The sequence below is a fragment of the Chiloscyllium plagiosum genome, unplaced genomic scaffold (genome assembly GCF_037043375.1).
Source record: "Chiloscyllium plagiosum isolate Xiang-an unplaced genomic scaffold, Cpla_swu_hap1 HiC_scaffold_13, whole genome shotgun sequence".
NCBI lineage: Eukaryota > Metazoa > Chordata > Chondrichthyes > Orectolobiformes > Hemiscylliidae > Chiloscyllium > Chiloscyllium plagiosum.
This window is the reverse complement of record NW_028270151.1, coordinates 57,366,220-57,384,421: the sequence shown is the minus strand read 5'-3', so window position 1 is coordinate 57,384,421 and position 18,202 is coordinate 57,366,220. Positions and strand designations below refer to the sequence as shown.

The 18,202-nt window shown below is 38.2% G+C and overlaps 1 protein-coding gene across 6 annotated transcripts in view; it reads right to left on the bottom strand.

Annotated features, from left to right (window-relative positions):
- The window catches only part of si (sucrase-isomaltase), a 236,353-nt gene that overhangs the window by 117,350 nt on the left and 100,801 nt on the right, over positions 1-18,202 (bottom strand). For all 6 annotated transcript variants that reach the window (XM_087993626.1, XM_087993627.1, XM_087993628.1 and 3 more), the window contains exons 7-9: positions 13,757-13,928; positions 11,283-11,382; positions 143-255 (exon numbers count right to left, since the gene is read on the bottom strand). In XM_087993626.1, coding sequence (XP_087849752.1) covers positions 143-255; positions 11,283-11,382; positions 13,757-13,928 — 385 coding nt within the window. The remainder of the gene's footprint in view (positions 1-142; positions 256-11,282; positions 11,383-13,756; positions 13,929-18,202) is intronic.

The following is an 18,202-nucleotide window of genomic DNA, read 5'->3' as shown; positions in this document are numbered from 1 at the left end:
TATATAGATTTCAATTGTCAAAAATTTAACTTAGAAGTAATTTCTCTACAATAACACAAAATAGTATATGGAATTGTTTGAAAAACATGATTTTGTAATATTGTCAAGTTCTATTGCTCGTTACTGAAAGTTGTATACATACTGTTAAGTATTCATGAACAACATCCTCAGGTGAAGAACCCACAAAAATGTAAAAATCCAGAATTCCACCTATTGTCCTATATGTTACTGATGGCCTTGGCTGAAGTTCAACCTCTGTCAAGAGAAGGAATAGAATCGTTAGCCATTAATCAGATTTAAACAAGGTGGTCAACAGTGATAAATTAAAATTGGTTATTAACAGCAAGTATATGGTAATGAAAAGCATTTTGTTATATAGCCCTCTATATTTTTATCTCTGTTGGTAAGGTAAAATAAAATTAATTCAGGATTGGCAGTCTGCAGTTCAGAATGGGTTAGTCATATACCATACATAACTGGTAGTCATAGCTAGTTTCAGATCTATTACTTTGAGTGAGGTTTCCAATAATAATAATAACTTGTACTTGTAGTTAGCTCTTTACATACTACAGATAACATTATAATATATAAAGGCACACTGGAGTCATTTATGCAGTGAGTTGTACTGCTATGGGCTTATAGTATATTATCTACATCTCAGAAAAATCTTTATTGACAAACATCACACATTGAAAGGATAAAAATCAATGGAATTTAACTACATTTCACAGCACAGAATAACATATTTGTTTTAAAAATATATATTGTTTTAATGCAGTATCATGCCATTAAAAATAAATAAATAAGGGTCATTAATTGTGCATGCATTAATAACACAGGTCAATTACTTTTGTGTGCTGTTGTAAAGACTCAAGTACATGCTTTTTGATAACATTATTTCATTGTGTCAACCACATTTACTTCATAATCAAAAAATGTGGCACTGGAAAAGCACAGCTAGTCAGGCAGCATCTGAGGAGCAGGAGAGTTGACATTTCAAGCATAAGCTCTTCATCAGGAATATTTAGCTCATAGTTTATTTGTTTAGAATATAACTTTGTTTTAGGAATATGCCATTTAGGTTTGAGGTTAAATGTGAATAAAGGAGCATATCTGGATTTTTAAAAAGCTAAGAAATCCTGAAGTAGATGTAATTCAAATAAACTTGAAGGTATTTACACTTCAAAGTTAATCTATATTTATTTTGCAAGGTCAGAGATGTATGTAGACATTTAAATAATGGAAGACTCATTCTCAAATCTTAGTGATATATAAAGGATCTCCACTTTAATAAACAATTTATGTTATGTATCAAATCTTCAGTTATAAGAAACTTTACAAACATAAAAAATTCTTTGTGGGTTAGAGTGTGTGAGAAAAGGGCAATCACATCTAAAACAGCATAAATTAATTATTGGGATCACATAATTAAAAAAAAGAATTTAGAATCTTAGCATTTTTAAGTTAGGGATACTTAATCTACATTTCTAAACAAAAGTTATATTACTCTCAATGCTAACTGTTTTTCTCTCTCTATAGATGCTGCCAAACCTGCTCAGTTTCATCAGCAATTTTACTTTATGTTTCAGATCTCCAGCATCCACAGTATTTTACCATTAAACTAAAATTGCATTTGAGGACACCCCCAAGCCCCCCCAAAAAGTTGCATTGTCATACACCGAAGCTGTGCAAAATGAGAAATTCCTTTGTTTAATATATCTGTATGTTTGCTCCAAAGGCAGGCTAGTTGCATTTTGGGCTTTGACAGTCTATGGCTTACTGAAAAGATAGGCAAAGTTGATGGTTGTTAGTCAGGTCATCAGTCAAGCCAAGAAACTACTCATTTCACTGTCCTATGTGGAATACAGGTGGTCAATTTTAGTTTGGACATTGAGAGGGAAAAAAAGTTGGAAGATTTAATTCCAGCACACAGTTCATGGAGGAAATTTATGAGAACCTATCACTGAGAAGAGAAATAGAAGACAGAGCCAAAAAGAATTATACAAAGAAGCTTACTTCAAAGAACAGGTAAATCTGAGGAAACTTAAAGAAACTTCCAGAACATTGTGGCATACTTTTGGGTCCTGACAGAAGTAAATAATGCAAAGCTTTCATAATGTATGAGAGATTCTTCTGGGAAGATAGATATAAAAATCATGAACTACATATGTGGGTTTAAGCCATATTCTTAAGATAAGTGTTTTGTTTTTAAAAGTATTTTGTACACAGGAAAGTTCTTCTCGATTTTAAAAAATGTGCCTTCTGTGGCATAGTTCAAAATTATATGTTGATTTCTCTTTAAATGTTAACAGTCCTTATCAAAATCACAGCAATTGATGCTGGAGCTAGGCACTAACACGGTAAATACTACAGCCTAGAATGGTGCCTGACCTGATTTATAAGTAGGTTGTATTTTATATGTAAATAATGATGGTTATGAAGAGTTTTCATTGTGCAGTATAGTGGAAAGTAAAGTAAACAACTATGACAGCCCAAAATTGTATTCATGCGATGGCTTATCATAATGCCAACTAGTTATTATATATTGTCCAAAATATTTTGTTCTAAAACCCATTTTAACAGCTCTGAGTGATTGTGAAGAAGAATGAAGAATGAAATACACAATAGGAATGTGGTAACGCTTGCAGGAAGAGTGAGCTAGTATTTATTGGAGATAAGCTCAAGGCTGATACATCTGTCCACAAAAGTTGAAAGCAGAATATACAGCGGTGAGAACCATATAAAATTGGGCCATATATCCTGAGGTTCATCATGGTGCCCTGATATGGGCATTCGATAAAAAGGTGAGCTTGTCACTTAGATATGAATTGCACTCCTTAGGCTGTCAAAGTCAATGTATATCAAAGGCTCACAATATGGTATTGTGGTTAGGCAGAGTTTCAGCACCAGAGAGTACATAAAGACATGGCTACTGAAAGTTAGGTACTCTTGTTTTTCACATATAAGCAATCCAGTGCTTTATATTCTCCACAGTTCATTTTGCGAGGTGCCTGAAATATACAGGTTTGGAATTCTTTTCAACCGATGGCAGTTGATGCTGGATCAGTTGTATATTTTAAATCAGGGATTGATAACTTTTAGTTCAGTAAAAGTGTTACAGGCTGCAGGTCAATGGTAGTTATATGGAGTTAGACCATAGATGAGCCATGATCTCATTAAACACTGGAACAGAGTCAAGAAGCTGAATAGCTTACTCTTGTTCCAATGTTTCTACTCATTTACAAGTTGCTATCACGTAACAATGTTGCCTTGACTATCCTCGTTCATCCTGAGAAATTGCCTGGAACATCACAAGGTGACCACTTAGCTCTTCCTTATTTCAACATTGAGCCATTGGTGGAAAAAGGGTTTCATTCTCTGTTGAAGGAACATGAGAATGCATGGTAGCTCAACAATTCCATTGGCATTACATCAGTCATGTTTAGAATCATAGAACCCTACAGTGTAGAAGCAGGCCATTCAGCCCATCGAGTCCACACTGACCTGTCGAAGAGCAGCCCACACAGAGGCACCCTTCACCCTATCCTTGTAACCTGCATTTCCAATGGATAATCCACCTTTCCAGGACACTATTTAGCCTGGCCAGTCCACCCAACCTGCACATCTTCAGACAGTGGGAGGAAACCAACGTACCTGGACGAAACCCACGTAGACACAGGGAGAATGTGCAAACTCTATACAGACAGTTACCCAAGGTGGCTCTATGAGGCAGCAGTGCTAACCACAGAGCCACCATGCTACCATGTATGTCTATTACAACATTTTCTATTTGTAGTATCAATCCAATTTTAATACGTTATGAAAAATGTTTATTTATGATTCTAGTACAATGAGCAACCACAATAAATCTTCCCTACTATGCCTGATAAACAAAACAAGCTCTCTCCCATCTTTTACAATGGTTGTTTTATAGTTATATTTAACACCCTAATAACAACAGCATTTGGTAATGAAAACCAGATTGCAGTGTGCTGAAAAATGCCCCAGAAGTTATTTAAATCCTCAATACAGTCAATATCTAGAGATTTGTGTCTGAATTGTTTTGGATGTGTTTTTAGGGAGCTAAGCAGTGCAGTTTCACTATTCAAAGTTTGGGAGAAGGTTTGTAGCTCGGGTGCTCGTTGTTGTGGTTCTGTTCGCCGAGCTGGGAATTTGTGTTGCAGACGTTTCGTCCCGTGTCTAGGTGACATCCTCAGTGCTTGGGAGCCTCCTGTAAAGCGCTTCTGTGATCTTTCCTCTGGCATTTATAGTGATTTGTATCTGCCGCTTCCGGTTGTCAGTTCCAGCTGTCCGCTGCAGTGGTCGGTATATTGGGTCCAGGTCGATGTGCTTATTGATTGAATATGTGGATGAATGCCATGCCTCTAGGAATTCCCTGGCTGTTCTCTGTTAGGACAGGTATGCCTACACATCTTTAGGAGCAAAGGGATGGTCATTGCATGGAATTAGCTTTAATTGAGGCTGTTGCATTGAGCATCTGTGACAATATTCTTCATGATAATGTTTTCTTGACATATGCACATTCTCAAATCACTTTCATTCTGTTATCCAGGAGAAAGTAAAAGCTGCAGATGCTGTGTCAATGTATCTCTTGACAATTCCAAATTTCTTATCCCAATCCTCCTCTTCTGTATTTTGCTTTCAGATTCCAAAAATTTACATTAATGATCTGGATGATAGAACTGAAGGTACTTGTGCTGCGTTTGCAAATAATACAAAGATAGGTGGAAGGAAAGGTAGTATTGAGGAAACAGGAAGGCTGCAGAAGGAGTTGGACAGGTTAGGAAAGTGGACCAAAAAGTGCCAGATGGAATACAATATGGTTAAATGTGAAGTTATGCACTTTAGTCAAAAGAATATTTTCTATATGGGGAAAGGCTTCAGAAATCTCAAGTGCAAGGGACTTGGGAGTCCCAGTTCAGGATTCTCTCATGGTGAATGTACAAGATCTGTTGGCAGTTAGGAAGGTAAATGCAATAGGGTTGAAAAATATTTAAGCCATGATCAAATGGCAGAGTGGACTTGATGGGCTAATTGGCCTAATTCTGCTCCCATGTCTTATGGTCTTATGAATGCCAGCTCTCCACAACTTGAAGTCTCAAATGATTTCTGCACTAGGGAATTATGATGCTTGATGTGTTTGATGGGGTAACATACAGGACAAGTTTAATGATGTAGCAAACACAGATGCATAGTACATTGCAGGTCTACCAAGCACACTTCTGTCACTGTGAAGGAGCGTGGAGGAGTCCAGCTCCAATATGACAGAAGACTTCAAGCAGAGCCTGAACATATCATTTCCAGTTTGGAAGTGATACTCAATACTATGACTGTGCTTGATATAGTGTTTCATGATATAGTGTCTGATGGTGACACCTATTCATGCATCCATTGTAGAGAAGCAGAAGGCACCCAAAGTCTCAGTGTTGCAGTGGAAACCTGAAAAACATATTTCCTGCTACACAAGCTCAGACTGGTACCATGCCTGCTGCAAACCTGGCTGTATATACATGGTATACAAATTTTCAGCACAGTTCAACAATTTGTCCTCTGACATTATTCATATTTCTGGGTACTGTTCTGAGGAAATGGCAATTGCTCTGAGATGAACACAACAAGCAATTTTTGAGATGATTTGTAGCTCAAGTTAATGATAAGTATATAAGTTAGCTCAATGAGCCTGAATACAACTTCTGTCTTCTCTCTCCATTACAGCAGTTCTGCTCCCAGCAATGCTGCTCCACCAGTTTACTTCCTAAAGCACTCATTCAGTCAGTCTGGCCAGACCATTGCAAATTCTGCTTGGTTTGTGTGGCCCTGAGCCAGACCCTCTGAGCCCAGATCTGTTTGAAGAAATTCTGCAAGCTCATCTGCATCCTACTCCAGTGAAAGTTGTCAGCTTTCCACAGTACAACTGTGCAGGAGCACGAGAACAAGCAAACACACATGCAAGTTAGACACGAAAGGAATGCACAAAGGTGAAACATTCAATTTTGAATGTGTTATTAGAGGTATTGTAGGATGGTTTTTGATAGTAAGTTTTACTTCAGGATTTTACCCAGATTTTACTATGATTGTACATTGCAGAGTAATGAGAAGGCACGAAGTTGTGAAGCAAGACTAAGGTGACTACATTCCCTGTAAGCAGTGTGCATTTAAACCATATACTCAAGAGAAAAAAAGATGCATGTCTCATGATCAACTGTGCATCCCACAGACTCAAAGCCCAGGTTTTATGGACCATTGGTTGGCACTCAACCACACAGCCACTTCCATAGCATTGGAGCTCTAGCTACATTGTGATGGAACATACGTCCAGTACAAGGGAAACAGCAGGAGGTTGGCTGAGAGAATGGGCAAGGGAAGAGACCAGGCCAGAACTCCAGTGGAAAACTCCTTGAGAGTTTCTAGTCTGCAGTAACCAGGAGGATCAGATAGCACGAGGTCTGTGAAGTAGGTGGCCATTCCAGAAAGATGTTCCAGAAGGAGCATTTTTCATTTGTATTTTTAAGCTTTGCTTTCTTGAAAGGATAAGGTTAGAATATGTTCAAAAGAGACGCAAAGGAGTTTTTAACTACTTAAAGAAACATTTCAAAACAGGAATACTTTTTCCAGGATAATCAAAACCAAACTCCCATGTTCAACACAGAAATAGAAGGTGAGAATTAGTCAGATTTCTCTCTCTCATGAAACTGATGTTGTCTTATGAGCTACTTGTTCTAAAGCAATGCTGGAGATTAGCTCACCACTGAGGAAAAGGTGGTACTATTGGAAATTGGGTTACACAAAGTGACATTTGACTTGAAAATTGCAGATGAATGCCACTGTTGTATTGGATTTGTAAATTAAAGGTGGTATTTTATGAATACTTCTTGAAACACTGGGCGATTGTGAGGTTAGGGTGGAGTGCTCAAAACTTAAAAAATAGTAATCTGAACTGTTTTACAATATTTTCTTTGCAGGTATTTTGAAACTGATGACAGTGTCGCTACTGTTACAGCAATCAAGCAACTTTATGTTAACAGTGACCTTAATTTTCAGAAGATGATGTTTATATTAGATAGAGCTTCTGTTATGTTTGGAAAGAAAAATAGAGCAGTGGCCATGTTGCAATATGAAATCAAACATTTGTCAGAACAGCATTGCAGTGCTCATACAGAAGATCTTAGATGATGCTTGGAAGCAGGTCGCAATTATGAAGGATATTGAAATACTTCTACCGATAGTGTATACAATATTCAGCAGGTCAGCTATGGAAAAAGGATGATTTGAAGAATTTGCCAAAGACTGAATGAGATGCAGTGGCATTTCATTCTCTGAGTGAAGTGAGATGGCTGTCAAGACACTTCACAGTAAGTGCACTAATGCAAAACTATGTTTTTATTGAGTTCTGCATGGATAAAGTGAATAATTCCAATGATCCAATAAACAAATATTTCCTGAAAATGCTCAGAAAAGCCATAATATCTTATTGTATTGACAGCTCTGATCAATGTTCTAGGTAAACCACAGCACTGTGCAGATTGTTTTAGAGCAATTATTGAACAATAATTGAAGCTATGCAATTTGCAATGGCCTAGATTAAAAAACTGAAGACTCAGTATCTAGGTTAATGTGTTCATTGGAGGGATGACTTTAAGAGGTTTTGACTGCTTTCAACAGTGATGTTTGACACTACTGCAATCTATAAATTTATTCACCTAGGAGAAAGTGAGGTCTGCAGATGCTGGAGATCAAAGTTGAAACTTTATTGCTGGAACAGCACAGCAGGTCAGGCAGCATCCAGGGAACAGGAGATTCGACGTTTCGGGCACAGGCCCTTCTTCAGGAAGAAGGGCCTGTGCCCGAAACGTCGAATCTCCTGTTCCCTGGATGCTGCCTGACCTGCTGTGCTGTTCCAGCAATAAAGTTTCAAAATTTATTCACCTTCCATGTGACCGCCTGGAGAGCAGATTTTTGAAAGAGGAAATACCCAGTGGCGTTTGATCAGGCCACAATTGCCAACGTGACCGATTATAAATTTGGAAAAAATAGTTGTATGACTGATGTAGACATATTCCATGCTTTTACCAACATGTAGAAAGTGTGTCCAGAAAGATTAATATTCCAATTTCAAATGTATGGCTGTGGAAAAAGTCAAGATTGATTCCATTCGGATATTTAGTGATTAAGTGCCCTAAGAGATGATATATTTCAGGAAATGTCCATTCCTCTGGACACCTGTTCAACATTTTAGATATCAAATGCTAACTGTGAGCCTAGATTTAGTCAAGTAAACTTAAATAAGTCTAAATCCAGAAACAGATTACTTTGACAACTTGATGCGAATTGAGTCATGTGGACAAAACATTTGCTTGGATGTACAAAAACGGATACCCGCGCAACTTCATCAACAGATGCCTAAGAGAAAGACCACGGAACGAGGACATACCACAACCAAAAGGACTAGCCACACTACCATACATCAGGAGCATCTCAGAACTGACAGCCAGACTACTGCGACCCCTAGGACTCATAACGGCACACAAACCAACAGCCATGCTCAGACAACAACTCACCAGAACGAAGGACCCGATACCCAACATGAGCAAAACAAATCTAGTGTACAAAATACCATGCAAGGACTGCACAAAACACTATATAGGACAAACAGGAAGACAGCTAACAATCCGCATCCATGAACATCAACTAGCCACGAAACGACACGACCAGCTATCCTTAGTAGCCACACACGCAGACAACAAGCAACCTGCATTCGACTGGGACAACACTACTATCATAGGGCAAGCCAGACAAAGAACAGCCAGGGAATTCCTAGAGGCATGACATTCATCCACAAACTCCATCAACAAACACATCGACCTGGACCCAATATACCAACCACTACAGCGGACAGCTGAAACTGACAACCGGAAGCGGCAGGGACAGACCACTATAAACACCGGAGGAAACATCAAAGAAGCGCTTCGCAGGAGGCTCCCGAGCACTGATGATGTTGCCTAGCCAGGGGATGAAACATTTGCAACAAAAACTTCCAGCTCGGCGAATAGAACCACAACAACGAGCACCCGAGCTACAAATCTTCGCACAAACTTTGAACAGTAAATAAATGCTGGCCCAGTCAGCGATGACAACATGTCATGAATGAACAAAGGTAAAAGGTGGAAGTAGGGTGTGGTGACCCTACACAACCTTGATGGCTATGCCCTTAAATTCAAAGTCTTTCTCCTTATTTTTATAAATATACTTTGGTTCTCAGCTGTCTCTGTCATGCTAAGGCAGCTCTAGTCATGCTAAGGCAAGTATCTCCCTATCATTGGCCTTCTCCTGATTGATCTTTTCAATTAATCTGATCACACGACAAATTCTAGCACAATTAGCTTGCAATCAAGAACGTTTCTGATAACTCCTCCATTTATATAAATGACTTGATGTGAACATAGGAGATATGAGTTTACAGATGACACTAAAAGTGGAGGTGTAGTGGACAATGAAGAAAGTTACCTCAGAGAACAATGGGATCTTGATCAGATGAACTAATGGGCTGAGGAGTGGCAGATGGAGTTTAATTTAGATAAATGTAAAGTGCTACATTTTGGAAAGGCAAATCAGGGCAGGATTTATCCGCTTTAAGGTCCTGTTGCAGAACAAAAAGATCTTGGAGTGCAGGTTCATGGTTCCATGAAAGTAGAGTTGCAGGTAGATTGGACAGTGAAGAAGGCCTTGGAATGCTTGCCTTTATTGGTCACCGTATTGAGTATAGGAGTTGGTAGGTCATGTTGCAGTATTGGTGAGGCCGCTTTTTGAACACTGTGTGCAGTTCTGGTCTCCCTGCTATCGGAAAGATGTTGTGAAATTTGAAAGGGTTCAGAAAAGATTTACAAAGATGTTGCCGGAGTTGGAAGGTTTGACCTATCGGGAAAGGTTGGATCAGCTGGGGCTATGTTCCCTGGAGCATTGGAGGTTGAGGGGTGACCTTATAGAGGTTTATAAAATCATGGGGTGCATGGTTATGGTAAATAGACAAAGTATTTTCCCCAGGGTGGGGGCTCCAAAACTAGTGGCATAGGTTTAAGTTGAGAGGGGAAAGATATAAAGAGACCTAAGGGGTAACTTTTTCACTCAGAGAGTGGTACGTGCATGGAATGAGCTGCCAGAGGAAGTGGTGAAGGCTCGTGCAATTACAACATTTTTAAAAGCATCTGGACAGGTATATGAATAGGAAAGGTTGAGATGGATATGGGCCAAATGTGGCAAATGGGACTAAATTTATTTACCATATTTAATCGGCATAGATGAGTTGGACAGAAGGGTCTGGTTCCATGTTGTACAGCTCTATGAGTCTATGACTCTATAACACAAAGCACAATCCCTCCACAGACTCATCAAAACCAAAGAAAAGTCAAAAGCACTCCTCCAGAATGTTGAATTCTAATAACCCTAGACTGGTAGTACCTCAGGTACCATACGCGTTTCCAGCTAGGTATATTTGGTATTTTACAGGATCCAAAAGGCAGAATGCTGATAAAATGGATTTGAGAAGCCATTTGAAAACAGGATCAGACCTCTCTGCATTTGTCTGGTGAACAGAGTTAGGAGGTACAATGCAGAACATGCCAAAAGTAGTTGTAAATGCTTTGGGATTCTATACTGTCATTACCAAAACCACTAGAGATAAATTTTATAACCTTAATCTCTGACATCTTCTCATTCTGAAATGATAAATAGATCAGCCTGAAATCTTTCACTACAATCGCTGACTGGTTTCTTGAGCAAATTTTATTTGTTAATACAACATCATATCCTTATTAAACACAGAATCCTGGTACAGGATTAACCAGCTGCATTTGCAAAACAAAGGGAACAAAAGTTAGAGCCATGCCATGTCTTCATATTGTATTAATTAAAAGGCAATTTGGTGAGTATTCTATTGTTGAATTCTATGTCATTTAGTATATGGTGACATAGTCATCCGGAGCACATGAAACTCAATAAGCAATACTGTGAAGTTTTGAAGGTTTGCATCTCCAGGTCTCCATATGCTGAGTTTATTTCCCTCAATTCTGTTGCAGTGGTGAGAAAAGCCAAAAAAAGTATTTCTGATAGATAAAAGGATAAATCAGAGGCAACTCTCATATTTGTTCAAGAACCTGGGTTCAGAACAGCAATGACAGATACTTATAAACATGTAATTTATCTTCCCACTCTCGAGGACAGTATTATCAATTCATCTGTTGTCATAGTCCTTATAATATGCTTACCCATTGCGTTGCTATTCAGCAAGAAAACACCAAAGGCTAATCCATCCTCTACTTCCAGGCACATAAAGAAAGTGTGATGTCCATAGAGATTAGTCATCTCCTGTCAAAGCAAAAGAGCAGCTTTAACCATCTTGAGAATGCATATCTCATGCAACATTTACAGTTATCAATTTCAATTTAATCTTAACAGTCACACCATTGACAATTTTAAATTGCTTCAAGCAATGAGCTTGACAACAATTTGCACTTGCATGGTAGGTTTTCTGAAATGAAACATCTACCGATGTTTCCCACAAATAACATAAGCATCAAGCAAAATGGAAGACAGAGCCTAGGTGCTGTTACAACTCAAGGGTATTCCATATTCTTTTCTTATGACCAATACAAAGAATGACAGTTGCAAGCAAGCCCATACTACCAACAAACTGTAAAATAGCCTTTTAAACAAATTCCTGCACATTAAATTGAATTCCACACTAACCTGATTCAATGCTGGTGCAATGTCCAGCATTGACAGTGATGGACTAAACCACCTCAGTCTCAATTTCCGATGCAATCCCTTCACCTTCTCCTCCTATAAGACTTATCTAAAAATCTTACATTATTTTCTCAACTTTTTTTCTGAATATTTTGCTTAACGTCCAATGTTTTCCATTCATTTCTATGAAATAGTTTACAACAGTTTCTATGATAAAGACAAAGTATAAATGCAATGTGTCAAATTTCCATGGAGTTGGACCAACTCTAAAAGTGGTGGGTGGGATGAGTGTGCAGAATTACCACTCCGCTTCCAGCTTGTGATTTTTTTTGCCAGCAAGGATAGCAGCAAGAGTATGAATCAGCCCCACACTCAGCAGGATCACTTGAAGTTAGTGTTAGTTAAAATAAATGTTCTTGAAGGGCAGATAAGGTTTGTTAAAATGTCATGATTTGAAGTTCTTTACTTGCCAAAACATGAAATAAAAAAGGCTGCAGCAATCAGAGTGAATGCAAAACTAGTAGCTGGTTTGCTTTGGTACAGAAGTCACCTCATGTAGCTAGAACAAAGATAAATAGTTTATTGTTGATATTTGCTGGAAATGTGTTGCTGGAAAAGCGCAGCAACACATTTCCAGCTCTGATCTCCAGCATCTGCAGACCTCACTTTCTCCTATTGTTGATATTTCCAAGGGTTGTAAATCAGTGCCTATTGTGAATACTTTGTTGATTCTCAAAAGCTCCAAAACCACTTCTTTCAACTGGGGTGAGTGGGTTGCTTAGTTCACATTTTGTTTGGCCATTTTGGAAGTCTTTTAAAGGATGATCTGTCATTGATGAGTTTACTGAGAAGAAAATTGTTAATTTTTGTAACAGATTGAATACTGGAGCAGATTTACATGAATTGGCTTCATGAATGACGTTGTTTTCACAGTAATTATTGTGAATGAATGAAAATTCTATTAGATTATAAGAATTATAATAATTCTATTTTTTTTCACTTCCATGTGGCTCTGAGGTCTGACCACAGTGGTTCCAAGGTGAGGGGTGTCAATTGGCATGGGAACTGTGACATTGCATGGAGTGGCATGAATGTGGCATGGAGTTATAAGGTTGTATGGTGGGGACATGGAGGGTTTAAAGGGCCTAACAACTTTTATAACAACTCAGACAGTGTCTTAGATAACCCAATGTGAGTCTTCTACCCAGCCAGCTTTGCACTTGCTCGTATCACATTACATGTGATAGGCACTTTATGTCAAGGCAGATCTGCTGAGTTGTAAAGTTTTCCAACTTAGTCTGCCAAATACCATTGCACAAATACAGCATGATCCACTCATGCTGAGTGAACAGCCAATCACATCAGGTAATGGAAAGATTTCTTACCTAACTGCTTCATGGCATGAGTACAGACTCACGTCTTTGCATGGGAAGAAGAAAGATAAGAGGACAATTATCAAGATTATAACTGTTGTAAAGAAAAGTTATACCTGATTAGATGACTGTTTTAATGAAGATAAGCTATAAATATGCCTTTGTATGAGTAAACACCACTCTGGCAGTTTTTTTCCCTTCTTTTAACCATCACTTCCTGATAGACAACTGATTTTAGTGTTAAAGGGCAAACACTAATCGTGAGCATTACCCTGCTCTTCTTTGAATAGTGCTGAGGAATTTTTTGCAACTGCCATGAGAAGGTGTACTAGACCTCAGTTTAATGAAATACAGCAGCTCCAATGTTGCAGTATTTCCTCAATCTTTCGCTTGGATGTCAACCTTGATTTTTGGGCTCAGACCTCTGAAATGGGAGTTGAACCATAGTTTTCTGAGACAAATGCTGGCTTAATGTTGATTTCTGAGAACATTAAGTCTGTTTTTCTGTTCAATTATTCCAGAATAGAACCAATAGGATAAAACAACAAGGTGGCAACATGGCATGTTTAAACATTTGATAGTATTATTTAAAATAAAATTGGCATTCAAAATAGTTTTCATACCCCATTAGGAAATGCATCTCTGGTAAAGATAGGCCAGATCTTCCAGTTGGTGTCATGACGATAGTGTTTATGAACATGTTCTCCCAGCCCATAGATGTTGTGACTAGGAAGTGTTGCAGTTATTTGCAAATACTGATCAGCAAAAATCAATGGTGCGACTGTAGTATCAAACCTACAGATAGAAATGCTATTATGTTTCAATTCTGTATGAAATACAATAGGAAACATTTTAATTAAAAAAATGTCAGAACAATCTACAACTTACACACACCTATAGAAAAAAAAGAAACATTTTCTCTCTCTTCTTAATTGCCCATAACCAAAATAAGCCAACAACCTGACTTTCCAAACGAAATTGTAAAAGATGTTACAATGAGCAATTTATGTTTTCTCAGTTCACATAATTCATTTTCATAATGCTGAGACCTTTAATCCCTGTTCTTTATATGTTCTTAACAATTAGAAGTTGCCACAATCTTTCTTAAAATATTTAATTTGTGAGACAAAATGCATGTAAGTAAACAACATAACTTGACAGGTATGTAAATCATGTTCTACATCACATTAGGAAAAATAAATTCAAAGGTATCTGCAATATTTGCAAAGTTATTAAAAATTCTATCATGTCCACCAAAACTTGTATACTTTTAACATTATTCATTTTCACAAATCTCTGTAAAATCCAGCATACAAAGCTCCTGAAACCCCTGTATAAAGGTCAAGAATGATTTGATATATTTCAGATCGCTTCTTAATGCACTATGACTTTTATCATTGATAATACTAATTGCTGTTTATCAAATTAATAGTAGTTATACTTAATTAGGAACAAATTACTGCAGATGGTCAGATTGAAATTATAGGTCAAAATACAAGCTGATTATATAAATTGTTATTAGATGTGATAAGTTGACAACATTTATTTTCAAAGTACAAACTCATTCTAAATCTGTAAATTATGTTCTAGAGTTTCCATTTTGGGCTTAACTGACAAACTTATGGGTACATAATGAAATTGCACTGAAGTATGATTCAAGTTTCTATCTCAATGTACTAGCCGAATCACAAGCATCCTACAAAATTCAAATGGAATCTTACAGTTGCTACAGTTCCACATAGAGAATCAAAATGGGTAATGTGCCCATCACATTTCATGCATCAGTACCTTTCCAAGGCTTGAACTGGAAATACATTTTTGCTGTCCACTGTTGAAGAAGAGATTCCTGAGGGTCTCTGTTTGGAGACCTAACTAGATTTCATTTTCACTTGCAAGAGATCAGCAGAGACTACTTCTGTAATTTTACCAGGAATTTAATCACCCCCACAGTGTAAGATGTTGTTTTCTCAGCACTGCATGTTAACACTGAACTATCACAAATGCAAGGAATTTAAGTCCCTCAATCTTTGGCGGCTGTGTGACCGTATGTAGCAAATCTTGCAGGTCAATGACTTTGTTCTTGACTGCGATCATGATGCCTTAATTATTGTAACTGTCTGCTATGTCTTTTGTTGAGCCACAACAGCAAACAGACCAGGTGCCACATGCTTTCTGCTGTCTCTTATGCTAGCTCATCGCGCCAATGCCCAATTGCACACAATGAAAGCTGTACTATGTCAATTATTTTAGATCAAGCATGCTGACAAAATGCATTCACTGCATCGATCGCGCTGCTTGAGTCGTGAAATACACAACAGAGCAAATATCATGAATTGTGGTTATCTGCTGTAAACTATAAACGCCACAGACAATTCACACAATTATGGATCCAATCATGTTCCAAAGTATAGGGGACAATTTCTCTGGCTTAATTGCTGCATAAGCTGATGCCTTCCAATATTCAAGTACTCTAGTGGAAAGCAGTAAAAGCGGACAACCAATTTCTTATTCACCACAGTTTTATACATTATCATCCCCATGTTGCTGACAATCATTCCATCTGTTTGACCACAATACAAAAATAAAAATCAACAGAAAATAAACACATTAAACAAAAGTCAAAGCATGTCATGTTGCATACAAATACCAACTAATCATCATTGAGTTTTTCCTTAGTGCCTGTAATCTGTATGCCTTTGCTATCATAATACCCCTATACAATGGCATAAGGAGTAGGTTAGTTCAGTTGGCTGGATTGCAATGCAGATTGACACCAACAATGTAGGTTCAATTCTTGCACCAACTGAAGTTACCATGAAGACCTCTCCTCTCAACATCTTCCTTTGTCCGAGGCATGATGTCCTTCACATTATCCCACCTCAAGTCCTCTGGGACTATGGCAACTTTACCTTTACCTTTTATAATGACATTTCTATGGTTACAGCATGGCTGCTAGAAGGTTGCTGACTTTCAGTAGAGGGCATTGCAATGCCTTGGAACATGTACCTTTATTCTGTATTATTTCATCTATTCTGCTGAGTTAATGAGTCTGAGACTTGTCCTCAATACCAGATCAGTTTTTAATCAGGAAATGAATCTAAGAATATTGAGGCAAGACAGGAAAATGGACTTGAGAATTATTGGATTAGATTACTTACAGTGTGGAAACAGGCCCTTCGGCCCAACAAGTCCACACCGACCCGCTGAAGCGCAACCCACCCAGACCCATTCCCCTACATTACCCTTTCACCTAACACTACGGGCAATTTAGCATGGTCAATTCACCTAACCTGCACATATATGGACTGTGGGAGGAAACCAGAGCACCTGGAGGAAACCCACGCAGGCACAGGGAGAATGTGCAAACTCCACACAGTCAGTCGCCTGAGGTGGGAATTGAACTCGGGTCTCTGGCGCTGTGAGGCAGCAGTGCTAACCACTGTGCCACCATGCCGCCCACCAAATTAGCCATGACCTTATTGAATGGCAAAGCAGATTCACTGGGCTGACCGGACAATTTTTGCTCCTGCGTTTTATGGTATTTAAGAGTGTTAACTTGCTGAAGGTTTAGTAATATAGCTGAAAATACCACAAAAATTAAGCATTGATTGACTTGATTTAAAGCTATGAAAATGATTTGGAAAATCAACACAGATGATTAGCTAGCATCTCACTACATTAAGTATATTTAATAGTTAACATCTTTAAAATATGTCAACCATTGCCTGTGTGTCTAATACTGGAAATGTGTTTCTGGAAAAGCGCAGCAGGTCAGGCAGCATCCAGGGAACAGGAGAATCGACGTTTCGGGCATAAGCCCTTCTGTGTGTCTAATAATCAATCTTGAGTTGAAACTCCTTCTTGATCAACTCCAAATGGAATAGTTGGAAAGATGGCAATCTTCTCATTTTGATTTGGTGACTTGATGAGGTTTGTGAACTGGGCCAGCTTAAATCAGCATGAAAGATCCTGTAAATTTGATTTTAGATAGGTTCATATTTTTGGTCCAATTGCTGTATGTTTATGTTGCTTATCAGTGAGTGATTTATGAATCATATCTTAAACGAGTCATGGTTTTGTAAATGAACACAGGGTTGCCCTTTGAAATCTGTGGTTTGATAATGTTTATCTTTTCATTAAACTTGCATCAAAACTGTTTTAGAATGATACTGCTGAATAGGTAATTCATTTTTCAACATCAGAGTCAAAAGGTGTGGTGCATCCGATGAGCAGGGGAGGCAAGGTTTCGAGCATAAACTCTAGGTTATTTGACTCTGATGTGCAGTCCTCACTCTCTCCTCATTTTTCAACATGACAACAAGTTACAGAAAAAGAGTAAACAGCAGAGGAAGAAAACACTGCCACGGTAGTGATGGAAGATTGATATGGATGACCACATGCTTTACAGCTCTATGTTGCTGAGAGACTAACAGATTTCCAGATCATGATTACAGAAAAGTTACTTGAATTATGTGGTCGAAGTTGTTAAATTCTAATGGTTGGCACTGGCAGTAGGATGAATATGGTGTTTAGAGATTCTGATTATGATACTGCAGCACATGAATTGACAAACAACAAGATTCAAGAAAGACCAGAAACAGTTTTGCTTGATTGGTTTTGCTTAACTTGTTTCTCCTGAATCATGACACATCAGGGAAGTTGTAAAACACAGTCTGGATGAGAGAACATATGGTATATGTTTAGGGTAAGAGTTAGGGTTAGACGTAGACCTAAGTAAAATAAATAAACTGTGTGGAGTTTGCACATTCTCCCTATGTCTGCATAGGCTTCCTCCAAATGCTCTGGTTTCTTCCCATTATCTAAAGATGTACAGGTCAGGTGGATTGGCCATGCTAAATTGCCTATAGTGTCCAGGGATGTGCAGGTTAGATGGATTGGCTATGGGAAATGCAGGACTATACGGATTAGAATAGGGGTTAGAATCTGGGTGAGATGAAAGTCAGTGTGAACTCAATGGGCCAAATGATCGGCTTCCACACTGTAGCGATTCTATGATCTTATGAAAGGTAAGTGTAAAATGTCATGCCCATGATTTCATGTCAAGCTTT